The sequence below is a fragment of the Cinclus cinclus genome, chromosome 2, assembly GCF_963662255.1.
Source record: "Cinclus cinclus chromosome 2, bCinCin1.1, whole genome shotgun sequence".
In the NCBI taxonomy this organism is placed as follows: domain Eukaryota; kingdom Metazoa; phylum Chordata; class Aves; order Passeriformes; family Cinclidae; genus Cinclus; species Cinclus cinclus.
The window spans coordinates 109,325,755-109,348,075 of NC_085047.1; the positions used below are offsets into that span (position 1 = coordinate 109,325,755).

At 41.8% G+C, this 22,321-nt stretch overlaps 1 protein-coding gene across 1 annotated transcript; it reads right to left on the reverse strand.

Annotated features, from left to right (window-relative positions):
• Positions 1-893: 893 nt before the first annotated feature.
• Positions 894-21,012, reverse strand: SRPX (sushi repeat containing protein X-linked). The gene is made up of 10 exons (XM_062515174.1): positions 20,943-21,012; positions 17,570-17,629; positions 11,856-12,047; positions 11,060-11,236; positions 7,894-8,020; positions 5,936-6,057; positions 5,123-5,302; positions 4,568-4,701; positions 3,153-3,274; positions 894-1,074 (listed from the first exon to the last, which is right to left on the reverse strand). Exons 1-10 carry the CDS (start codon positions 21,010-21,012, stop codon positions 894-896), a joined length of 1,365 nt encoding a protein of 454 aa, XP_062371158.1.
• Positions 21,013-22,321: the final 1,309 nt, after the last annotated feature.

A 22,321-nucleotide genomic window follows, 5' to 3' on the forward strand; every position in this document is an offset into this window, starting at 1 on the left:
AATTTTAACCCCCAAGAGGAATTTTAGACAACCATCTGTTTGCAAAACAATATTTTATTAACAAAAAGAATTATAAACAGTAAGAAAGAAACCCCAGTTTTGCACTGAATGAAATATCCAAAATAAACTCCCAGAAACATGTCTAAGTTCTTCACTCTCTGTACAAGAAATTCCATTAGGCAGTAAATCCTACATCCACATTCATCCAGCTGTGGGGTCCCCAGCAGGAGGAAGAGCATCAACCTGTCAGACCAAGTCCAGAGAAGGCCACTGAGGTGATCAGAGGGACAGAGCACCTCTCCGGTGAGGAAAGGCTGAGAGAATGGGGATTGTTCAGCCTGGAAGAGAAGGCTTGGGGTGACCTAATTGAGGGCTTCCAGTCCCTGAACAGAGCCTACAGGAAAGATGGAGAGGGATCTTTTACAAGAGTCTGGAGTGACAGACAATGGGGAATGTCTTTGACTTTTAAGAGAACAGGTTCAGATTAGATATTAGGGAAAAAGTCTTCACTGTGAGGGTGGTGAAGCACTGGCACAGGCTGCCCAGAGAAGCTGTGGATGCTCATGGATCCCTGGCTGTGTTCAAGGCCAGGCTGGATGGGGCTCTGAGCAACCTGGTCTAGTGCAAGATGTCCCTGTCCTTGGCAGCAGGGTTGGAACTCAATGATATTTAAAGTCACTTCCAACCCAGGCCATTCTATGATGATTCGAAGTACGAAAGAGCATCGTGCACCCTTCTATGCAGAGCAGCTACATGGCTGGACAGATTTACCAATACACAGAAAAAATCACAACAGTGATTTGATTAAAAACACCATGCTTTGTGTAGCACCAAGGGGAAAATTACATGGATTAAAAAAAATCACCGACAACTGCAGTCCCTGAAATGCTGAATTAGGGACATGACTGACCAATTTCTGCTTGCAATTTCATCTCATCTTTTCTCAAGGGGAATTTGTCAATAAGGGCAAAGAGCTCAGCTGGTGTAGCAGGGAAAGGGTAGCGTTCCTTGTCCATGCCATGCTTGTCCATCACCACGATGTTGAAATTGTAATGGGGGATCCTCAGCAGCAGCCTGCAAAGTAAGGAACTGGTTTTGTTAAAGGGCAGCACCAGTTTCTTGAGTCTGAGCAGAGGAAAGTGGGGATGGTAACAGGGGCTACAGAGTCCAGTTGGATTCAGCATTAACAAGGTGCCATATAAAGAGTAGGTGCCTGCATGAGCTGCAGGCTCTGCCTCTGCATTAGGGGAGTGCCAAGGTGACTGCACCCAGCTCTGTTCTCTGCCACTACCCACTGTTGTCACAAGAGTGAAACAAGGTTAGACAAAAAAAAAGTAGTATGAACATTGCCTAAAGAAAACCCTTGTGATGATGCTTGGGTTACAAGTAAGACTACTCCCTTTCTTGGCTTCTATTTCTTGTCTTTCCTTGGTATAAAAATCACAGTAAGAAAAAGCAGGACAAAATTACTGGAGTCTGCTACCTAATAATAACAACAATCATCTGTGACTCTAATTTTAGAGGAATAAAAGCCACTGTAATCATGGAGGACTCCTTCTTCCAAAGTGGTGGAAGTGGTCATTTAAGCTCCTCAAGTAGCAAAAGCCACGTAAGTAACAAAAGTTTATCTGTGGTGCTCTTTTCACCTTTTGCTTGAAGGAGTAATGTACTAGAAGAAGATCCTTAGATATGCAGTTAACATCATTAGTGTGGGGTAAATAAATTCAGGCAGCCATGAGAAAGTTGCCATGAAGAAGAGTCTGGGGAATTTTGGAAAGGTGTGAAGCATCAAAATTGGCCTTCCTCAGCCTCCTAACAAGTCTAAGTGCTCTAGGCCTAGTCTTGTCACAATTAGGGAGCTCGACCATTAAATTCAAACTAAAATAAAGATTAAAGCTAAGCAATGATGATAGAAAACTACATTCATCTTGTGCCATATATCACCTAAGAAAAAATGCTTCTAAAAATCCAAATGCTAAACTTCTGTGCTATCCAAAGTTTTAACTGGTGTACCTGTGCTGATTAGCTTACTGAAATTCAGGACAACGCCTTCATTCTTAGAAGTGCATTTCATATTGATTTGAGCACCTTGCAGAACTGGAAAGCTGTATTTTCACACAATAAGCAACAAGAAAGAAAAAAATCAATGGAAAACTAACTTTAACTGAGTGCAGGGCAGGTCATACTACACCAATTTCTGAAATTCAGCTTCATTAAAGGTTGTAGGGGATCAGGGAATGAGGTATTTAGAGAGCTTATTATCTTCTACAGAGCCACAAGAAAACAATTTCAACTTTAAAAAAAGTGCTTTTATTTAAAAAAAAAGTGGTTTTGTGCTCTCCTTTTTCTTTTACTGAGCACAGGTTTTTAAAAATAATTTTTAAAATCTCCTCTCTGCTGTGTCAGCAATTTTCATTGTCTACAATTAAAACCTACTCCCCCTTCCTCAGGCATATCACAGATTATGTTGCCTAAATCGCTCCTTCACTTTTTTCTAAACAACTCTTTATTTTCCTGCCAAGGAGGCCTTCACTTCTAGCTTTTTTTCTCTTCCAGTCCCTAGGAAATGCTGGCACTTGAAGTCTCCCTTTCAAGTGAAAACCAATCCTCTGCCAGTCTAAACCAAAATCAAAATAGTTTAGGCTCCTCAGTAAAACTGCTGATGCTTCAGCCAGGCAGGGGAAGCTGAAATAATTTCCTCTTTAAAATGCTGCCCATCTCATTCTTACATGTGGGACTTCAAAGAGTTTCCCCTTCCACTGCTTTCCCTTTAGGCCTGGCTGCAACCACCACCAACCCTGGTGCAGATGATGGACTGTCTTTGCCACTTGGGGCTGTCCTTGCAAAGGAGCAACTCCAATACAAATACAGACAGACTCTGAAGTGTTTTCAGTGGCAGCACCCAACAATATACTTATATGCCTATGAACATAGTACCATTAAATATATAATTAAATTATTGTGTTTTAATTTGCTGTACCTATTACACAGAGAGCAAATCCTCAAGTGTGCTCGCCAGTATCTACCTTCCAATGTCTAATTGTGTACATTAGAGTAGAATATGTGTATTTGGAGAGCAAGATGCATGGATCAAAAGCAATGCATCTTGTAGCAAAAGGTGCAAACACAACAGCAGTGAGAGCTTCCTTTACCTGAGCTGCAGGGCAAGTGATGGGGGCAGCAGCTTCACTCCTATTCTTCCTATCTGTGCTGGGAAGACACCAACCAACTCCACCACGGTGATGTGTCGCAGGTCTAACCCACACTGTGCTGGCTGCAAGGGTTAAGAGGAGAAAGAGGGGTGTTGGTATCCCTGAGAGAACAGGGGGATGTTTGGAGTGTGCAGCAAGTGCTCACAGAGTCCCCTCTTCTTAAGTTAGTTGAATGTTTTAAACTGATTTGAGAGCGTATTTTGCAAACACTCAATATTCTCATGGCGAAGAATGGGAGCTTCATGACTCAAGGGGAAGCTAAGCAACAGATTGTCAGAAAACCAACACACAGGGACCACCTAGAAGAAATATCAACTTGTGTCTGTAGTTACATGAAAATATGCCAGGATATTAAGCATTGTACCAATAATCTAATTTGACAATCAAAGCAAATTATGTGAAACAGAAGTTGACTGCAGAAAGTTTTCTTCCATGCCAACACTTGCCCACTGTCAAGAAGAGGAAAATAGTCACTAAATTCAGTTTGATTAATATATTGAATTTTCTTGCCAAGTTTATCTAATAGGGAAAAGAAGTTGTTTTGTTGGGTTTTTTTTCTTAAATACAGCTGTAATTTCAGCCAGCAGTTAAAAAACATCACCACATTCACATCTCAGCGATTATTTACACTGCATTTTGTTACAACTTGTGAGAAGAAAAAACAAGTCAGAAACACCTGTAACTGTGAAAGAATACAGGAGTGGTTCCTTTCCTTCCTTTCCCTGAGGACACAGTTACATTTTGGAGATCTATCCCTAAGTCTAGCAAAAAGCCAACAAGGGCATCACACTTGCAACACATAAGAAGGAAAACTACCAAGTTTTAGGGTTTTTGGAACGAATCACCCCAGTGTTATTTCCAGTACTCTGGATGATTTCTGTGCTGTGTCTCTGGTCCTCTGTGGTTCTGGTGCACTTTTTCTTTCTGAAGCTATTCTCACTTCCTTGCATTGTAGTTGCAAATTCTGTAAGCCTGGTCTGCATGAGTTGCTTAAGAGCTGGTGGGTTGGGTTTGGGTTTTTTTAAAACTTTAACAGCCAAGATGGGGAAATATTATTAAGCATGAGTCAAATTAATTTGGAAAGGATGGAAGGGCCAGAACTGCCTAGGAATCAGCACCTGGTCACAGGCAGCACAATCCAGAATGGAACCTAGATAGAGACTGGGGAGATATTTCAACCCAAACCCCTGTGAAAAGGATTAATCTGGAATCGTGACTGCTTGAACCAGATCTTCCAGTGGCTACAACATAACAGCTGAAGTTTGTGGATTTATATAAAACAGTAGCACTTGTCCTCTTCTATCTTTCTTTAAAGAAACAAAAATAGTTGCACATCTCCCTTAAATGTGTTTTACCTGCAGCATCCCCAGCTGCATCCTGTAGAAGAAGTTAGCTGCAGTAGGAGTTGAAATAATTAGCAGTCTCCGCTTCTCATAAAATTGATCCAGAAGTGCAGCTGCAGTCCTCACATTCACATTAATATTCATGGCTGGAATAAAATTAAAACAAAAATTATGGAGCATGCTGAAAACAGATCTATTTCTAGAGGCAGAGTTAGACAACAGAAACACAAGAACAAGAAAAAAATAAAGAAGACATGGGTGAAATGCTGGCCTCACTGAAGCCAACAATTTTACTGTAGACTGTTCAAGCTTGCACAATGGAATGAGTCCAGAATGTGACATTTTGTGGGAAGCTTTAAGCTAAAACCAACTCTAGCAAAGAGCAGTCAAAGGTGGCAAAGGCTTCAGTCATAAGTGCAAAGTGGCAGGGGAGACAAAGATGATATTAAGTTTCCTGCCTCTGGGACACTGCAGCTGTATTCCACCCCACCCCCTTCCCAAATTCTCACTGCCCTAAGAACTATTGTGCTGGATTCCTCCTGGTAGAGTGGTGAAATACTCACTTACGTGAACAGGTTGGCTCCACTCCTGACCACCCTAAATTGTACTGGCAGACTCGAGCTGGGCTTCCCTGCAGCTCGTAGCCACCAATGCAGGAGAACTCACAGGTAGCCCCATAGTTATTTCCATCACCTGAGCACTTGATGTAGCCATTATCTGGGGCATTTAACTTCACACAGCGTCTGACTTTGAGCAAGAGGGGAAAAAACAATGAAAGACACAGCATGAACCACCACTGTTTACTAAAGTAGCACAAGTCAGTGGAATACCAAACCAAAGACATTTTTTTGTTTGCTTTCTGTATTATTAGTCATGCACTTAAAAACCCCAACCAACCTGAATGCCCCCACCCCTCACTCTTATGTAAAATGAAAGAGATGTGTGGGTGTATGCATGTGAAAAATAGGTCATGGAGCACAAAGAGCTGAAGCTGAAAACTATAGGTCACCTCTGTATATTCAACTCCAGAGGTTAACATCTAGACCTGTGAAAGGGCAGCCCTGCTTGAGAGATGTGAGCCTCAGCTGAAAAAAATGCGTTCTCCTCCTTGTTTCAGCAGATCACAGGCTCTGTATCATGGAGAAGCTGGAAGGAGGGAAGGGGTGTGGAGCTGGAGGCAGGGCTGTTAAAGCAGCTTTTCCTGGATGTGCAGGAATGCTGCAGACCTGGTCCCCAGAGTCTTCCGCAAGACTATGTTCTCCTTTTCAGAATCACCACAGGAGCTTATATACACAGACATATGCAGATAAATACAGAAATGAGGACATTTTCAAACTGCCTACTAATCAGTGTATTTCCAGGGTAAAACATCATCCTTACCTCTGACTTTAACAAGAAATTTGCAAGTGCCTTTATTTTCAGCTCTGTCGTACACAGTATATTGGATTTTGTGGTCGCCTTCTGGAAAATGTGACCCTGGTGGCAAGCCTTTCAAAATAACACTAAACCAAGACATAAAGGAAAGACATTGATAAATTCACCAGTATTTATTTACTCACAATGCTGTAAAAGCCTGAAGAGAGATGTTTGTGGCATGCCAGGATTGTCTGGCTGCCTGCAAGACAGGAGACTTGAGAGTAAGCAAAGAAAGAAGCTGGTCAGCAGCAACCAGAGTATTTAAATTTGCTACCTATAGCCCACCCTGCTGAGACAAGGGGCGTTGGGTGGGCAGGGTCTGCTCCCTTCCTATAAAACAATCCATAGTATAGCCAAGCCCATCATGCCCAGAGTAACTCAAGCTTTCTTCTACTTACATAAGAAAAAGTCAACATTAAGAAAGAAAACTTCCAGCCTCTTACAGTGGGGATGTATTCCCATCTGGCTGCTCTGAACTGCTCTATGACTGTCATTTGTGACTGTCAGTATGTACAGAAATGGAACAGAAAGTCAGATTCAGTCTCACAGCAGAAGACTGTAGTGATCCACAGCAGCATTTTCACCTGAAATTTGCTCCTGTCCTTCAAACAAGGACAACTCAGAAGTATAAAATATAATCTCAGTACTGAAGCAGAGAGTATGTAACCAAAGAGGGTTCCGTGTAATGGAAAAGATTTTGTACTCCTGAAACTAAAGTACTGTATGTACATTTAAGGAAAGCATTGCATACTCTATAAAACAGCACAGTTTAGCAATATTTTATAAAAATAGAGATGTAATTTATGGAAAAGCTTCCACTGAGTCAAGAGTTTGGCTCTTCTGAGCTGACAACAGTTACTCGTATGACAAAGTCTACATGGGATATTCCCCATTTTTTCACCTATCAGACCTTCCTTTGTCAAAAAGACTTAGGAATTTCTTCATTCTTCATTTAGTTTACCAGGTATAATTTTTGATGTTGTTGTCACCAAATTGTTACATCAGACCTTAAGGGCAATTATGTTTTAAATTATATGATTAATTATTCTTTACAAAATTCTTAAATTATAGCAGTAAAAGGGCAATATCATTGTCTTCCATTAGTTCTTTTATATTCATGAGAAAATGTAAAGATCTTCAAGCTTAAGAACTTTGAGCTTTTAAGCTTAACCAGTCCACTAATGTAATGATGTAACTTGCTTACTGAAAGAAACAGATTTACATGCTCCCATTAAAATAATCTAGACAGATTGACCTAAATCCTCTGCATGATAAAAATGGGAAAATCAGAGACAGTAGTACCACCAGAAGTACACCCTATTCCTCTGAAAAATGGGACTGTGAAACCACAGAAACTGACAAAGAGATTTTGAAGTGTTATGCCTAAATCCAGTGTTTAAATCCATCAAGGTTCCAAACAAGAAATGTTACTTTAAAGGTAACTGCAGAATCCTGGAACATCAGTTGCCAGGAAGAACCTTAGGAAGAAACCCAAAGCTGATTGCAGGTATTATTTTGTGACACACCTTGGTTTTTCTAACACAGTCAAACTTACCTCCTCTGTTACCTCCAATGCAGTAGTCTGATTTCACTCTTATGTATAAAAGGTAACTTGGTGTAATAAAACATGTTGATTATGAGACCCACAAAGAAGCTCTGCAAAACTTCACAGGTGCAGTAAAAAAGCTGCTGTTTATTCCACCAGCTCTAAATAACCACAACTGGGTATCTAACTCCTGAACAACTCACCACCAAACTTCCAGCTTTTCCAGTTAAACATGCAATTCTTTAGAGAGCAGTGATATGTGACTTCAATAAAAAAGCATCTTGGATGAATAAAGGGTAAAGGGTACCTGGCCTGCTGAATTGCTAACAAAAGAGTAAGAAGGAAAAAATGCAGACAAGTAGAGATTTTCACCTACTCTGTGAGAATGCCATCGGCAGTGTCCCGTCCCTCCGGGGTGTCCCAGAACACTCTGGCTGTCAGCTTGTTGGGCTCCGCGGTTTTCTCCTTCACACTCGGGCACTGGATCCTCGGAGGTTCAGTATCTGTTGAAACGAATGTCACAGAAAAAGGCACTGCAGCATCTGCTAGAGTTGTGCATTTTCCTCACAGCTCCTTCCCCGCTCTCAGGGTAACCCAGGACCAGCCCCAGTTGGCCTCCTCAGCCCTGGATTCCTCCCAGCCAAGGTGCTCAGAGCCTTTACTTCTCACCTTTTTGTGAGAAGAGCTGACAATGACCAGCCCTTTGCAATACCAAAAACACAACTAAAAGTAGTTACTGTAAATTTCTGTACATAGTTCAGTTAAAAAGTAATGTCAACAAATGGATGGCTTTGAAGTCCAAGGAGGGATGCCCAAGATCACACCCAGAGTCTGGATGTTCTATTAATCTGCCTTCTTTTCTTTGTCCATCTGGGCAGTAGTTAATGTGATTAAGAGCATTTTTAAAGCACATTGAACATCAGTCTGTCTCTGCGCAGTAACTTGGCATGTTATTCTTAACATGCTGGTTATTTCTCCTGCAGCAAAGGCAACATGAGAAACAACAGAAGACTGGCACAATTACCATTCTGTGGAGAATCAATGATGCTTTGATTTTTTCCTAGTAACTCTTATAATAATGGCTTACATCTGTAGCCAGCACTACTAGGACAAGCATTCTATCAATACAGCCTGAGGATGTGACAAAAGGATGACTTAGCCTGGTGACAGCCATTTACCACAACCTCTGTTACACAATCAGCAGGAAAAGGCAATCTTTCCAGAAGAAAAGACAGCGACATTTTTCAATTTTCTAGAGGAAGTATCTATTTCAATATATGTTAAGAGTGCATTAAAGATATAATGGAAATATTATTCAAGTGAGTTTTGGCATATTTAGCTGATAACCAAAACCAGCTATATATTGTTTTTTCTTTTAATCAAAATTATTTCAGCAATATGAGGGATATCCTTCCTGTTACAGGGTGGGGACAGGAGACAGTCTGCTTTGTTAGGACAAAATACTCACTAACTGTAAGGACCTTTGTAAGTCACTGCTAGAACACAGAACACATGATTTTAAAAATTATATGTTCCACACCCCCCCCCCCCTTAATGAATATACATTTGACTACTGAAAGGCCTTATACCTTTCCTACATGGATCTTCACTGCTGTACTGCAAAGCCCACATAATTTAGTGCAAAAATGCTACACAGTGCAACTTCAGTATAAAAAGGTAGAGGAAAGCCTCTTGTTTTCAGGAGCACTTTTAAGTTCAGGTCTGAAGTAATTCTAGCCACACTCAATGCCAAAAGCTGTGGAATCCCCAGGATACTTCCATGACACAAGGCTTACCAGCCCCCATGCTTCTGATCACAAGTAGCATCCCTTCTGTGCACAGAGCAACTAACTGTTTGTATGTCAAAGTTAAGAAATTAAACAGCCTCTTTGCCTTCATTGCTCCCCTCAATTTCACTCCTCAGATGAAAGTGAGGTGTTCAGCCAGTCCTCTCCTGGCCACTGTGTAGGCTGCAGTTCTGCAACTTCTGAATTACTCTAAGGAACAAGTGTTCAATTGCAAACGTCATTATACTGCTAGAATTATGTCTGGCCACAGTAACATTTGTGATGTCTGGTCACAGAAAAATCTCTATCCTGCCTATCAAGAGGCCAAAATATAACCTTGTGAAAGTCTGCTAACAGCAGATCTCACTACCTGCATATAGGAACTGTGTGCACAGAAGATTTGAAGGGACCTTCTCCAAACTATGTGGTATTACCACAACTTAAATGTTAGTATTACTTTTACTGGGTTACTTGGGACCTGTAATCCTAGGCAAAAATTGGGACTTGAAACCCTATGCAACAACTACTCCACATTTTTGGAATAAAAAAGAAATGTTAGTGCTAACTTAGACTGCCATCTTTGCTGCTTAAGGTTCTTGCTTACTTGACTCTGCAAGACAGCATCCTTTCTAATAAGCACACCATCTCTACAAACAGATGAACTTCAGAAAGTGCCAGGAAAAACAGAAGACAATATTTTATAATTTCCAAACTTAAAAGATTTGTTTTTCTTCCTCTGCCCACACCACTGAGGACAAAGCTTGTTTTTGCAAACAAAAACAAGAGACACCACTAACAGTCTAGACCTAAGCAGCTCATTCCTACATTTGTACAACACCAAATAACAGGAAACCTGAAAAGTATTTTATGAACATCAGGCCACAGTGGAGAGGCTCCAAAGCCATTTGCCAACCTAGACTGAGACACAGGCATTATGAGGAAAACCAAGTTATCATATACACAAGACACTAAGTCCAAACATTCTACCACCCACATGCTTTAAATTACTGGTAGCCATTTCAGATGGCCAAAAATTACCTTCCTTTGTGGGTGGCTGCTGAGGCTTTTATCAGAGGCTTCCCAGAAGCAGGAGGAGCAGGCTAAGACTTCACTATGTGCTGAAATGTTTAGTAGTCAGGAAAGTTAAATCTCAATGTTTGTTTATCTCTCTTCTGATTTATGTATATAGAAATACTTCTTCCAGCCGAAGTTCCCAGGAGACTGCTGACTATGTAATGAAAATTGCTGGCATAACTAGAGTGAACTAGCTTGAAATTTAAATTAGCTCACTGCAACCACGCTGGTAACTACAATCCTTTTGCATTCTCTGGATTTATTTGAACACCATGATCCCGAAGAAGAAAAATTCAGACAACAGATTTACTTTCAAACCTGTTTTTAATCATTAAGCAGAATGGAGTGAAACAAACTCCAGTACAGAGAACATGCTAGAAGAGCAGCACAGCAATCCAAGGCTACCAAGGAGTAACTCAGGAATCACCAAAGGCTATTACAAGCATTGAAATGTGCTGGCCATTTACACCAGAATTATCACTATTGAAATGGTAATGCTTGGTTACTCCTTTGGACTGAAAGTACTGAGTGACAGAACCTTGCATCCTTGGCTCTCTGTTTCCTTAAGAGGGATAGTTGCTTTTTCTCCCCATCAGCTGGATGAAGGCCTTTTGGAATTTGTGTGTGCAGGACTGGGGGACTGGCAGGTACCTGAGGGGGCAGAGCAAACGCCCCACTCACCGACGCAGGCTGCCGGCCGGCCGCTCCAGGCTTTGCTGTCCGTGCAGGTGACGATGCGGTCCCCCTTCAGCTGGTACCCTGGGGAGCAGTAGTACTCACACCTCGAGCCAAAGTAGGCACCATCCAAACACTTGAAGCCCCCGTTGGTCGGCATGGACAGGGTAGGGCAACGCTTTTCTGGAAAAGGAAACAAAGACTTCAGGAAACCTGCTATCCTCCCTTTACAGTAATGCACATGTGGGATATGACATAGGAGCGAAGACACAGCTGGCAAACAAGTGGGAGAAAGTCTTGTTCCACGTGAGGTTTTTCCTCACTCTTCTCATTAGCTGCATTTCAAATTTAACACCACATAAGCGTTAGTGGCCTGATACAATATTAATATGAGACAAGGGATGACAAGTACCTACTACTCTCTTTTCAGAAAATGTTTGACTGTAAGAGCTCATTTAGACACCTGGTACAAATTGTGTCAACTTAGAAAGTCTAAGATGGGCAATATTTTAAAAGAGCTTTATGGCTCTGTCATAATACTATTCCCACAAATCAAAATCGCACACTGATAAAATATTCCCTCTCTGCCAAGAATGTTTGTACCACTGAGATGCTTGTCATGTCACGTACCCCTGTGAGATCCTCAACAACAAACTAATCTACATATCCAAGCACACTGCCAACCTTTAAAATAAAATTAAAAAAAACAATCTAAAGATCAGTTTCAATAGCATATAAGGATTTATTGGCTGAACCTGGATCACAAGCCACACACACACACAGAGATTTTGTAACCACTTACGTTTGCACAGCACCTTTCCAGACCAGCGTTTGCTTGACTGACAAATTAGCTGGTGAGGGCCATGCAGTTCGTAGCCTTTTTGGCAGCGAATATCACATCTTGTGCCCAACACATTCTTGTAATATTCCCCTTGAGGTGTCCTGCAGTTTGCATAACCATGTTTCACTTTAATAGGGGAGCACCACGGTGTTTCTAGCACAAAGAAAAAAGCCCCACACAAAGCAATTAGAAAAATGTGAAAGTTCAGACACAAATAAAAAATCACTTTGCTTAATCAAGGTCACAGAAAAGAAAAGGAATATCCCTCTTATTTCAAAAGCCACTAATCTTTAAAGTGGAGAACACTGCAGAGGTGCACGCACATGAGGAGGTCACCCCTTTAAAGACTGGAAGCTCTTTTTTTTATGACAAACATTAAAGATTGTAGCCATTACATCGGAGGGGTTGGGAGGGCAGGTGGGTTTTACTATGCTTTTTGTCCATGGAATAAGTGTGCCACCATGTGGGCAGTTTGATGACAATTGAGCTGTATTTCCCTCTTGCTTTTTAAGCAGACACATCTAACTGCTCTTTGATAAGAGAAGTTTGCATTAGGAACATCTTGGTCTAGGCTGCAGTTGTCAGCTTTCCACATTTAGCTTAGTGCTCATTAAAAAAAAAAAAAATAAGCTCTGCTTCCATAATAATCTGTGCCTTGTAAAACTCAGTGATGGCTCAAGCTCTCCCAGTTAGAAGATACCAATTACAGAAATCATACTGCCAATGTGTCACATTGAACCTCCTCGAACTGAACCTTTATTAACCTTTATGACCAGGGCAACACTGTAAAATATTCAGGACATAGATACACCCACCTTGTGAGGATTTACCACCACACTGTGGTGCCAACGAGTAGAGACTTCTCTATCAAGCAGAGACTTCCTAGACAAAGTTTCACATTCTTTGTTTAGCTTTGACAAGAGACTGTACCAAGACAGTTGGCAGCTTCTCTGTAGGAGTTTCCTACAAAAGGAGTGACTAAGCCTGCCCCTTTCTCAGATCCAAGATTTGAAAAGCATCTCTTGGGAGAGGAGAGAGGGAGGAAGGGAGGAATTGCAAAGGAGAAAGGGAAAGATGACAAATCCTGAAATCCTGTGTGACAATGTGTGACATGAGGGAGGGGCATGAAGAAACAGTTTTGCAAGAAAGGTGAAAAAAAAAACCCCTAAACAAAACACATGAGTTTTTGCCTTCATACTTACAAAGTCACAAACAACACTAAAAAAAATTTCTAGATCATGTTTGGCAGATGTTCACTTCTTCCTAAATTCCCATATTAAATACATTTTCCTACACTAGCTGGATCAGCTCCACACATAAATAAACAATAATCAATACAGCACTTCTCATACATGGAGTATTTACATTCAGTGTGCTATGTCTCCAGGGCATACTTACACATTCCCAATGGTAACTACACTTTACATCTGTATTTTGCAGCGCTGGCCCTGAGTAAACACAGATAGCATCTGATGACTAAAATCAGTGACTAATTACTGATCTTTTGCCTAGACCAAGGGCGCATTTCCTCTAGACTAGTCCATTTCTGAATCAGTTGTACTGTGATATGCTTATTTTTGTCTTTCACCAATACAAGTAAAAACACTTTACAAAGATGTGTAGGTGAAATGACTCCCAGTGTCATCAAATACACAGTAATTGAGGCACAGGACACAGCCAGGACAGCCTAATAGCACTCCTCGGGTTAAGGTAGCATACAGTTCAGCTTTCTGGCTCAGCCACACAATCATCCCAGCTCTGTTTCTTCCCACCTTTAAGCCTGTCTTCTCTATGTCAAATACATCCTCTGCTCTTTACCTTACAGTTACGCAAAGTGCTTTGGTGGCAAGTGGGTTTTGGTTTGGGGCTTTGATTTTTTTAGAACTGTTTCCTGTCCTTCACCCTAATCTCTATCCCACAGCTCCCACAACACATTTAAAAAATCCCCACATGCACTCACTAGGGCCATTTTGTTGAGGGGCTGTATCATATTGGCTCCCATTTTTCATGCTTGTGCACCAAATTAAAGCTGAGACAACAGATGAGGAGTGTGAGCTAATGGGAACAGAAGTCAACTGCTGAAAAAATAAGTGATGCCAACACCCCAGATCTGCCTCCTTAACTGCTAGCCCAGGGCTGCTGGTACAGTCTCAGGCACCGTCTCTGACCTCTCTGGGGGAAGCCACACTTCTTGGATTCACAGCGTCTGTCTCATTCACCTCCTGGAGAGATCCTCCTACTCCTGAGCTTTCCCATAATCTCCTCTTCAGTGGTCTCATGCCCAAACTCTCCAGCTTTTCTGTCCCACTTGTTCTTCCCATGCCCTGAGACCTTAAACTTCAATTAATTTACACACCTAAGCCTGCAGGATCTCCTTAACTAAGAACTAAGCCTCAGATTTTCTGCAGAAGGGCTTAAACCTGAAGTTACTAAGAAAACACTGTCTGCACAGGCAGGACTGGGTGGATGAAAACTCATTTGGGCTGAGTTTTCACCCCAGCCAGACATGTAATCCTCCAGGAAATCAATTCAAGACATTTATGTCTTGGGTTTTTTACATGTATAAACTCCAAATACACACTACTGACCTCCTTTGTAAAAGGTGTTAAAATATTCTTTGCAACATGATCAAGAGGCTAATAAAAATAAAGAGGGCAAAGAAGCTGTTTCAGGTATTGCAAATTGCCTGAGTTTTTCTGCAATTTTTTGTGGTTTTACAAACACACTTGACTCGAGTAAACACCTAACCATATATATATACATATATATATATATATACACACACATACTTATTTTTAAAAAGGTAGCTAACAAGTAAAAAATGCAGTTTAATGCACAATACTGAAAAAGTAAAAGCCTTTTCTACAGTGTTGTGGCACCCACAGTGGTTTACAGACAGAAACAAAGCAAGCTCCTAGACAAGGGCAAAATACATCTTACAATGGACCAAATGATTCTGCCAGGAAGAAAAACAAAAGCAAACATGCTTTTGGATGCAGATAACTTGAAAAGCTTATGAGGAACATCTGTTTGATTAAAAACAATATAATGCTTACTCTACAACTGATTGTGATGAGAAGAAAGTGGGTGTGGCAGGGTTTACAAGCCATTTACAAATATTGGGGGTTAGACCAAGTGATACTGCTGGAAAAAAACCCAGCTAACTTGAAAAGCACATCAAACAATACAAAAAAGTTTTAGATCAAAGATTGTTTATTTTAAAGTGAAGACATATTGATTTTCAAAGGCTAAGCAGCTACACAGCAGAGCACTTGTGGAATATTAGGTTTGTGTGTGGCCCCAAGGGGCTACACAAGCTGTTCCCTGCCTCAAGGCAAGATCAGCCACTTTCCTCAAGGCTTTGGGGATTATAAAAGCTAGAGGTTTCCCAGACACGTTTTCTAGAACTTCACCATTTATACCAGGCTCTGTTCACCCAACTGAAATTTGAGTTTTTAGGTACTAGGACTGGTATCTAAAAATTGGCTTTTTATTTAATAGAAAGTTTGCACTTCAGCACAAAAAATGAACTAAATGTCCCTCAGCAATATAATAGCCTGAATTTTCACTTAGTAGTAAAACATTCCAGAGACTCAATCCCGTGCTTGAAATCACTGGAAAACAGGCAGCAAACAGAAATGGTTGAAGCTCCAATGCTGCCTTTAGAGCTATGAATACTGATTTATCATTAAAGTATCTGAGAAAACATATTAGGAATGAGGATCACCAGAGCAGTGGCATTGGAGCTGTGATGAACACAGGAACTGCTGCTTTCAGGAAACCTTTCCTCATGGAATATGATCAGAGATGCCAAGTAGCAGGAAGGAAAGCACTTTCTAGAGCATCACCTCCTCCAGCCCTCGTTGGTCCTTTTTAAACACCAGCCTTAGCTGAGCCCTTCCTTCATAAACAGCATGCCAAGTGACCAGCTTGCTTGCTGCTACACCGGCCAACAGAGCTGATGGTTCACCAGGGAGGAAGGGAAAAACTCCTTAAAAATGCTGTAGGCACAGAAAATCTTGGCCATGTTTCTCTGGAAAGCTGAGCAAGTGGGAAAACATCCAGATGAAGACAAAAGGGATTAGCAGGAGGCTGATTTTTACCCCTCCCAGTAAGATGCAATGTTTTGTTTGCAGATGTCCGAGAGGATGAATCTGTGTCCTCGCTTGCACATGTGTAGAAAGAAAAGAAAACAAACAATGCTTACTTACTGGTAAGTTTTATTTGCTAAGAAATGAGCCACACCCAAAATGCTGGACCGCACATCTGAGGAGAAGCTCTGAAGATTGCTATACAGCCTGTTTTTCCCTGCTTTGTCTTTCTTCATCCCCTTTCCCCCCAAACCAACATAAAGAAATATGCTAATGAAGAATCAGCCTTTTCTGTTCCAATGCTTTATACTCTTAGATTCACATTGTCTGTTCCTCAACATTTAGCAGTAGTGCTTCCAAACCTGGGGCAGTTTTTAATATCTGCGTGAACGAGTCATTATGGTTCACTTACCATGGTGACATTTTGGCTGACATGAGTATAATCCATTTTGGATCACCATGCAAAAGGAATTTACATAGAATCCACATTTTAACTACTTGCCCTGGCATGAATTGGCATTTATTTATCTTCACGATCTCCGAGTTAATTTTCAATGTGTCTGCAGAGGATCACAGGTTAAAAGGCAAAGAAAAATAACCTAAATAAAGCTTCAGAGAATTATTTGTGCACATGTTTGAAAGGAAATTTTATACTTGAGAATTTTACTGGGAGGAAATTGAGACATTTATGAAAACAGCAACATAGCCATAAAAGCTGTGCTTTCCCCTTGGCTGCTCATAAATGTCTGAATTATTTTAAGACTTACCTCTCATATGGCCCATTGATTCTTTGCAGAGAATCAATAATGTACAACAAGGCACCAGTGACCAGTATTTTTAGGTAATCAAAATAATGACAACTCTAGTATGTCCACAGATTAATTTACTAAAAAGAAACACAGTTACCATTCAAATGACAAATGAAATGCTACTTTTCTTTAATGTCTAGGCTTCTGGGGGATTTTGGCAGAGGAGAATGATATTAAGACAAAAGCAGACTCTTTAGAAAATGGATACAGCAAATGAAAGATTTATTTGTAGTAGCAAAATACTTCTCAATAAACATGCCAGTCTGTTCACTCACCCAGCTACATAATTTGGTTTTGGAATGCACACATGCATTTGTTAAACACACTTCACTTGGCACTTCAGGTAGCAGGTTAACCTGAAATGCAAGCAATTTTATGGAAAGAAAAAAGTAATGAAAATCAAGTTCTCTTGCATGTGCTTCTAAACATTACCATCAGTAAGCCCAGGTTTTGAGTCAGCTTACCATTGACGGTTTTGTCAGCACATATGGATAAGAAAGAGAAGCTCTTCCTGATTTTCATAATTCAACAACCTGCTCTCCCAGGAGCAAAGGCAACGTAAAAGTTACTTACTTGAGTGCATGAAAGAGTTGTGATCGATATTTGGTCTAATTTCCATTGTTAAAAACAGCAGAAATTAAATCTTGATCTAAATATCCATGAGAAAAACATGGAACTGGATCACCAAGATTGTATAATCCATCAAAAGAAAAAAGAATTAAGCTTTCTGTCAGCAAGCAGTTGATCCTCTTTAGCACATAAGCAAAGCATTCACCTTTGTATCTACTGCGTGCATAAACATCCTCATCATCTTCAAGGGGTGAATATCCCGATCCTACAATACAAAATAAGAGAAAGAAAAAACTGCAGCAAGAAAGGAAATATAAATTAAAAATAAAAGAAAGCTTTGAGAAAAGACATGCAAGATTAGAATGCAATAATCTATGCAATGTCTTCAGCAGGAGCTTCTCTGAAGCTCTGAGTCAGAGCAGACCCACTTTATAGTGAATTTGAAAGAGGCAAATTGATTTGATAATCAAGTGAAGCAGTAAATTTCTCTTGGTGCTCCTAGAGCAATGTTGTGCAATGTTAAATGGCATGTGCCAAGTCACAGACACAAGAGAGCCCACGTACCATGTAGGTGATCTCCTGGACAGACAGAGCAGAACAGGTACAGGTGAAGGGCCTCCTCAGAGGTTTCACTATAAAGTGGCTCCTGGTAGTGAAATGGCTGTTAAGTGTCAATGGCTGTTAACAGCCGTCAGGACCAACAGCAAAAGAAAAACGTAAATAGCTCAAGAACAAGCATCCTTAATGACCTGTAAGATCCTCACACCAAGAACAAGACATTGAGGTACAAGGCCTGCAAACACAAATTACACTCAAATCAAAATCATGGTTTGGTTTCAAGAATTCTTCTGGCGTTGCTCAAATAAAGACAACAAAGCTCCATTCTCTTAGAACCCTGTGCAATAGCTGAAAAAATAAAGGTTGAAGCTGCTTTCTAAAAATCAAAAACCAGTTGGAGCACTACTACTCAAATAATCCATCAATAAAACAAAGCAGCTGGCAAGAAAGCCTTCAAAATTCCCTAAACAACATTTATTAAAAATTAGCAACTTCAGAGCATGAAGTCTAATCTAAATTCTAGAGAAATCATTTCTACAAAGGGCTCACACAAATTCCCCCTTTGAAATATCCTTTTAAAAATCTTGGATGCAATAGGCAGGTACTTAGGGGCCACAGGATCTTCTCACATGGTATCTCAAGTTACACCATTTGGGGTTATTTGATCACCATTTGTTGATGTCCGAGACTATGGTCTGTGCAAGCTGCTACTTAGACAAAACTATTTAATTCAGGCACCTCAATAGCTACTGATTCCATGAGCAAAGCATAAAACTGTTCAGCAGAAATCAAACCCAAGAGTTTGCTTTCTGTCAACATCTGTCAACAGACTCCATTTCTTATTTAAAAGAAACCCCAAAATATCTGCCCAGAAAATGGTGAAACTTGATTTCTGATCTACCAGACCCGAGGAAACCCAGCCCATGTATCTGCAGCTGCTCAATGGGAGCATCTTCCAGAGCACTTGATCACTGGGAATCCCTCCACCAGTTAGAACTGGGACCTGAAGAAGTGTATTTCCAAACAACTTCTCTGAAATTGAGGGATTTATATGTAACAAAGCCTTTTTATCACTCAGAATAATTTCTCTGGATTTTTTTGTATTTACTGTTGAGGTTCAATTTTGATAGCTCAACATTGGTATCTGAGACTTATGAACATAAAACCAAACTTTTTTGCACTTGAAATCTAACTGCATAGCAAAAAGAGCAAGCTGTGATCCCTGAGGGTTTCAGGAAGTCCTTGATATGCAAATGAATACCTCTCTAAGCATCAATTTTTCTGCCAGAAACTGGAATAGTCTTAGCTAATTACTCACTTTGAGGGTTATAAAACTGTTACCTCAGTGTTATCACTAATAATTGTCCAAATTTTAGTGTGCACTGACTTCAGCATCTAAAATTAGTACATCTTAGAATTATGTGAGCTCTTATACATTTGGCTTTCTTAGACATGAAACCATTAAAGTGCTTTTGAAAGTTTTCTAAGAAAAACTGGCCTTAAAGATTTATTCACTACTTTTACCCTGAAACAAGGCTCTCTTGGTAGAGCTCAACATCTCCCATTTCCAGCTCATTTTCTAGCTCAAAATGAGAAGTGAGTCAGGTCTCTTTCCCAACAAGCAATGTTTTCTTAATAACCACAACAGGTTTGGCTTGGAGAGCCACAAATCAAAGTGTTTCTGCTCCACATACATTCAATACTGCCTGCCAAGCCACTAAGGACAAAGCATTGTTCTGTGTTGGAAGTGCTAAAATTACCACAGCTCAAGGTATAGAAGGCTCCTGCCAAAAACAGCTGTGGACTTTGTTCTGGCAGATGTCAAGCAAAACACATGAATTAACACTTTCCTTTTAAGATTCAGCTATGGATTTACACTATTCTGTTTATGTCAGGAAAAAAACGATTTCTTCATTCATGAAATAGAACTCTGTCCCCATTGCAAAGGTTCATTTGTACACGTCTGATGGCAAGATCAGGGCACAAGAACATAGTGCCAAGCCAGACACTGCATACACATGAACAGCAATTCACACGCTATTGTGCTATAAATCCTTTGTAACAGAAAAAAAGGACGAATGTGACACATAAGAGGCGGAAGAGCTATGCACACTTGCTTTCCCAAGACTGACATAAGAATTATTTACCTGAGTTTAAATTAAAGTAAGCTATAGATAAAAACAGTATAGCACATTGAACCAACCTGAAACTTTTCAGCTTACTGCCCTGAAACAGCACAAGTCCTGGAACACAAGTCCTATAAGGAATTGCTGAAGGAGCTAGGGATGTTAAGCCCAGAGAAAAGGAGGGTCATCATTCTCTTAAACTCCTTGAAAAGATGCTGGAGTTAGGTGGGGTGTATCTCTTCTCCCAGGTAAAAACCAACAGGATGACACAGAGGAAACAGCCTCAGGCTGGGCCAACTGAAGTTTAAAACAGCTATTAGGAAAAATTTCTTCACTGAAAGAGTTGTCAAAAGCACTAGAACAGGCTGCCCAGGGAAATGGTTGAGTCGATACCCAGCAGTTATTTAGAAGATACCAAGATGTGGCACCTAGAGACATGGTTTTGTGGAGTATTAAAAAAAGTACTGCATAAAATACTAAATAAGAGTACTTTGGAAAATAATTTTACAACAACCTTTTTTTCTGGTATAAGCCCATATCTTCAGCTCCTGTGAATTGACCTTACCCCAAAGAGCACTTGAAGAAAGCGTGTCAGGAAACAGGGCTCGTAACTCATCACTCTGACTACCTTAGTACACTTTTTATGCAGCTAAACTAGTGGATAATTTGGCGTCTAATACTGCTGATAAGAAAGTTGAAGAGACATTCTGAGAAACCATGGCCTTATGCCACTGCAAAGTTTTGGCACGGATAACCGCAGAGAACACGAGGCGCGGGAAGCAGAGCTCGGTGCTGTCATTTCCAAACCAGAACTCAGCGCAGCGCCCCCGGCCCGGCCCCGCTCCCCGGCCCGGCTCTGCCCCGGCCCCGCCGCCCCTTCCTCTCCCTCCTCACCCTCGTACTCCAGGCTGGCCCGGGCGCCCAGGGCGAGCAGCGCGGCGAGGCGCAGCCAGCAGCTCCCCATGCTCCACACGGCGGCTCTGCCCGGCCCGGGCTGCGCGGCAAAGGGGCAGCAGCAGCAGCAGCAGGAAAAGGAGCAGGAGGAGGAGTGAGACGGGGACATTCTCTGAGCGGCTCCCGGGGACCGCCGGAGTCTCCTCCTCCCGCTGCCCGGCCCCGCCTCGCCCCGCTCGGGCCTTTGGGGTTCCCGTGCCGGGGCTGCGGTGCCGCCTGTCCCCTGTTCCCCGTGTTGTCCCCCCAGTGGTGCCCAGGCCCAGAGATGTGCGGGGTCCCCGCTCGGTCCCTGAGCCCGCACTGGCTGTGCCGGCCCCACCTCAACCAGGGCGCCGAGCGGGCCGGGACAGCGTGTCTGTCCAGATCTCTTCCCTAGGATCACAGAAGGAGCTAGCTTGGAAAAGACATCTGAGATCCTCGAGTCTAACCTGTGACCGTGACCACCCGGTCAACTATAACATGGCACTGAGTGCCACGTCCAGGCTTTCCTTAAATACCTGCAGGGAGGGTGACTCCCCCACCTCTCTGGAATGCTTTTTCCGATGTGTCATGACCCTTTCTGTGAAGACAGAAGAAAAAAAATCTTCCTAATGTCCCTGCCCTGGTGCAGTTCAGTATCACGTCCTCTCATCCTATCACTTGCCTGGTGGAAAAGACAAGAGACCAACCCTCATTTTGCTACACCCTCCTTTCACAGGGAGTAGTAGAGAGCAAGAAAGTGCCCACTGATCTCCTTTATTCCAGGCTAAACCCAGCTCCCTCAGCCTCTCCTCACAGGACTTGTGCTCCAGACCCTTCCCAGCTCAGTTCCCCTTCTCCTGACCAGCTCCAGCCCCTCGATGTCCTTCCTGAATTAAAGGGCCCAGGACTGGACACGGCACTCATGGTGTGGCCTCACCAGTGTCCAGCACAGGGATGGTCACTGCCCTGGTCCTGCTGGCCAGCATGTTGCTGATCCAGGCCAGGTGCCACTGGCCTCCTTGGCCCCCTGGGCACACCTGGCTCATGTTCAGCCACTGCTGACCAGCACCTCCAGGTCCTTTTCCTCCAGGCACCTTTCCAGCCACTCTGCCCCTAGCCTATAGTGCAAAGACCACCACATTTCCAACTATTTAAATGCTGCTGGGAAATGGAGAACAGCAAAAAACCATAAGAATACAGCAATAATACCCAATTTCAGCTGCATGGCAGCTTTCATAGAATAACAAAAAGAATAGAGCAAAATGAAAAACAAAAAAAAATAAATCCCAAGAGCCACCTCAAAACTACAATGACACTTGAGCACATAGAAACAACATGAATTAAATGAACCAAGGCAA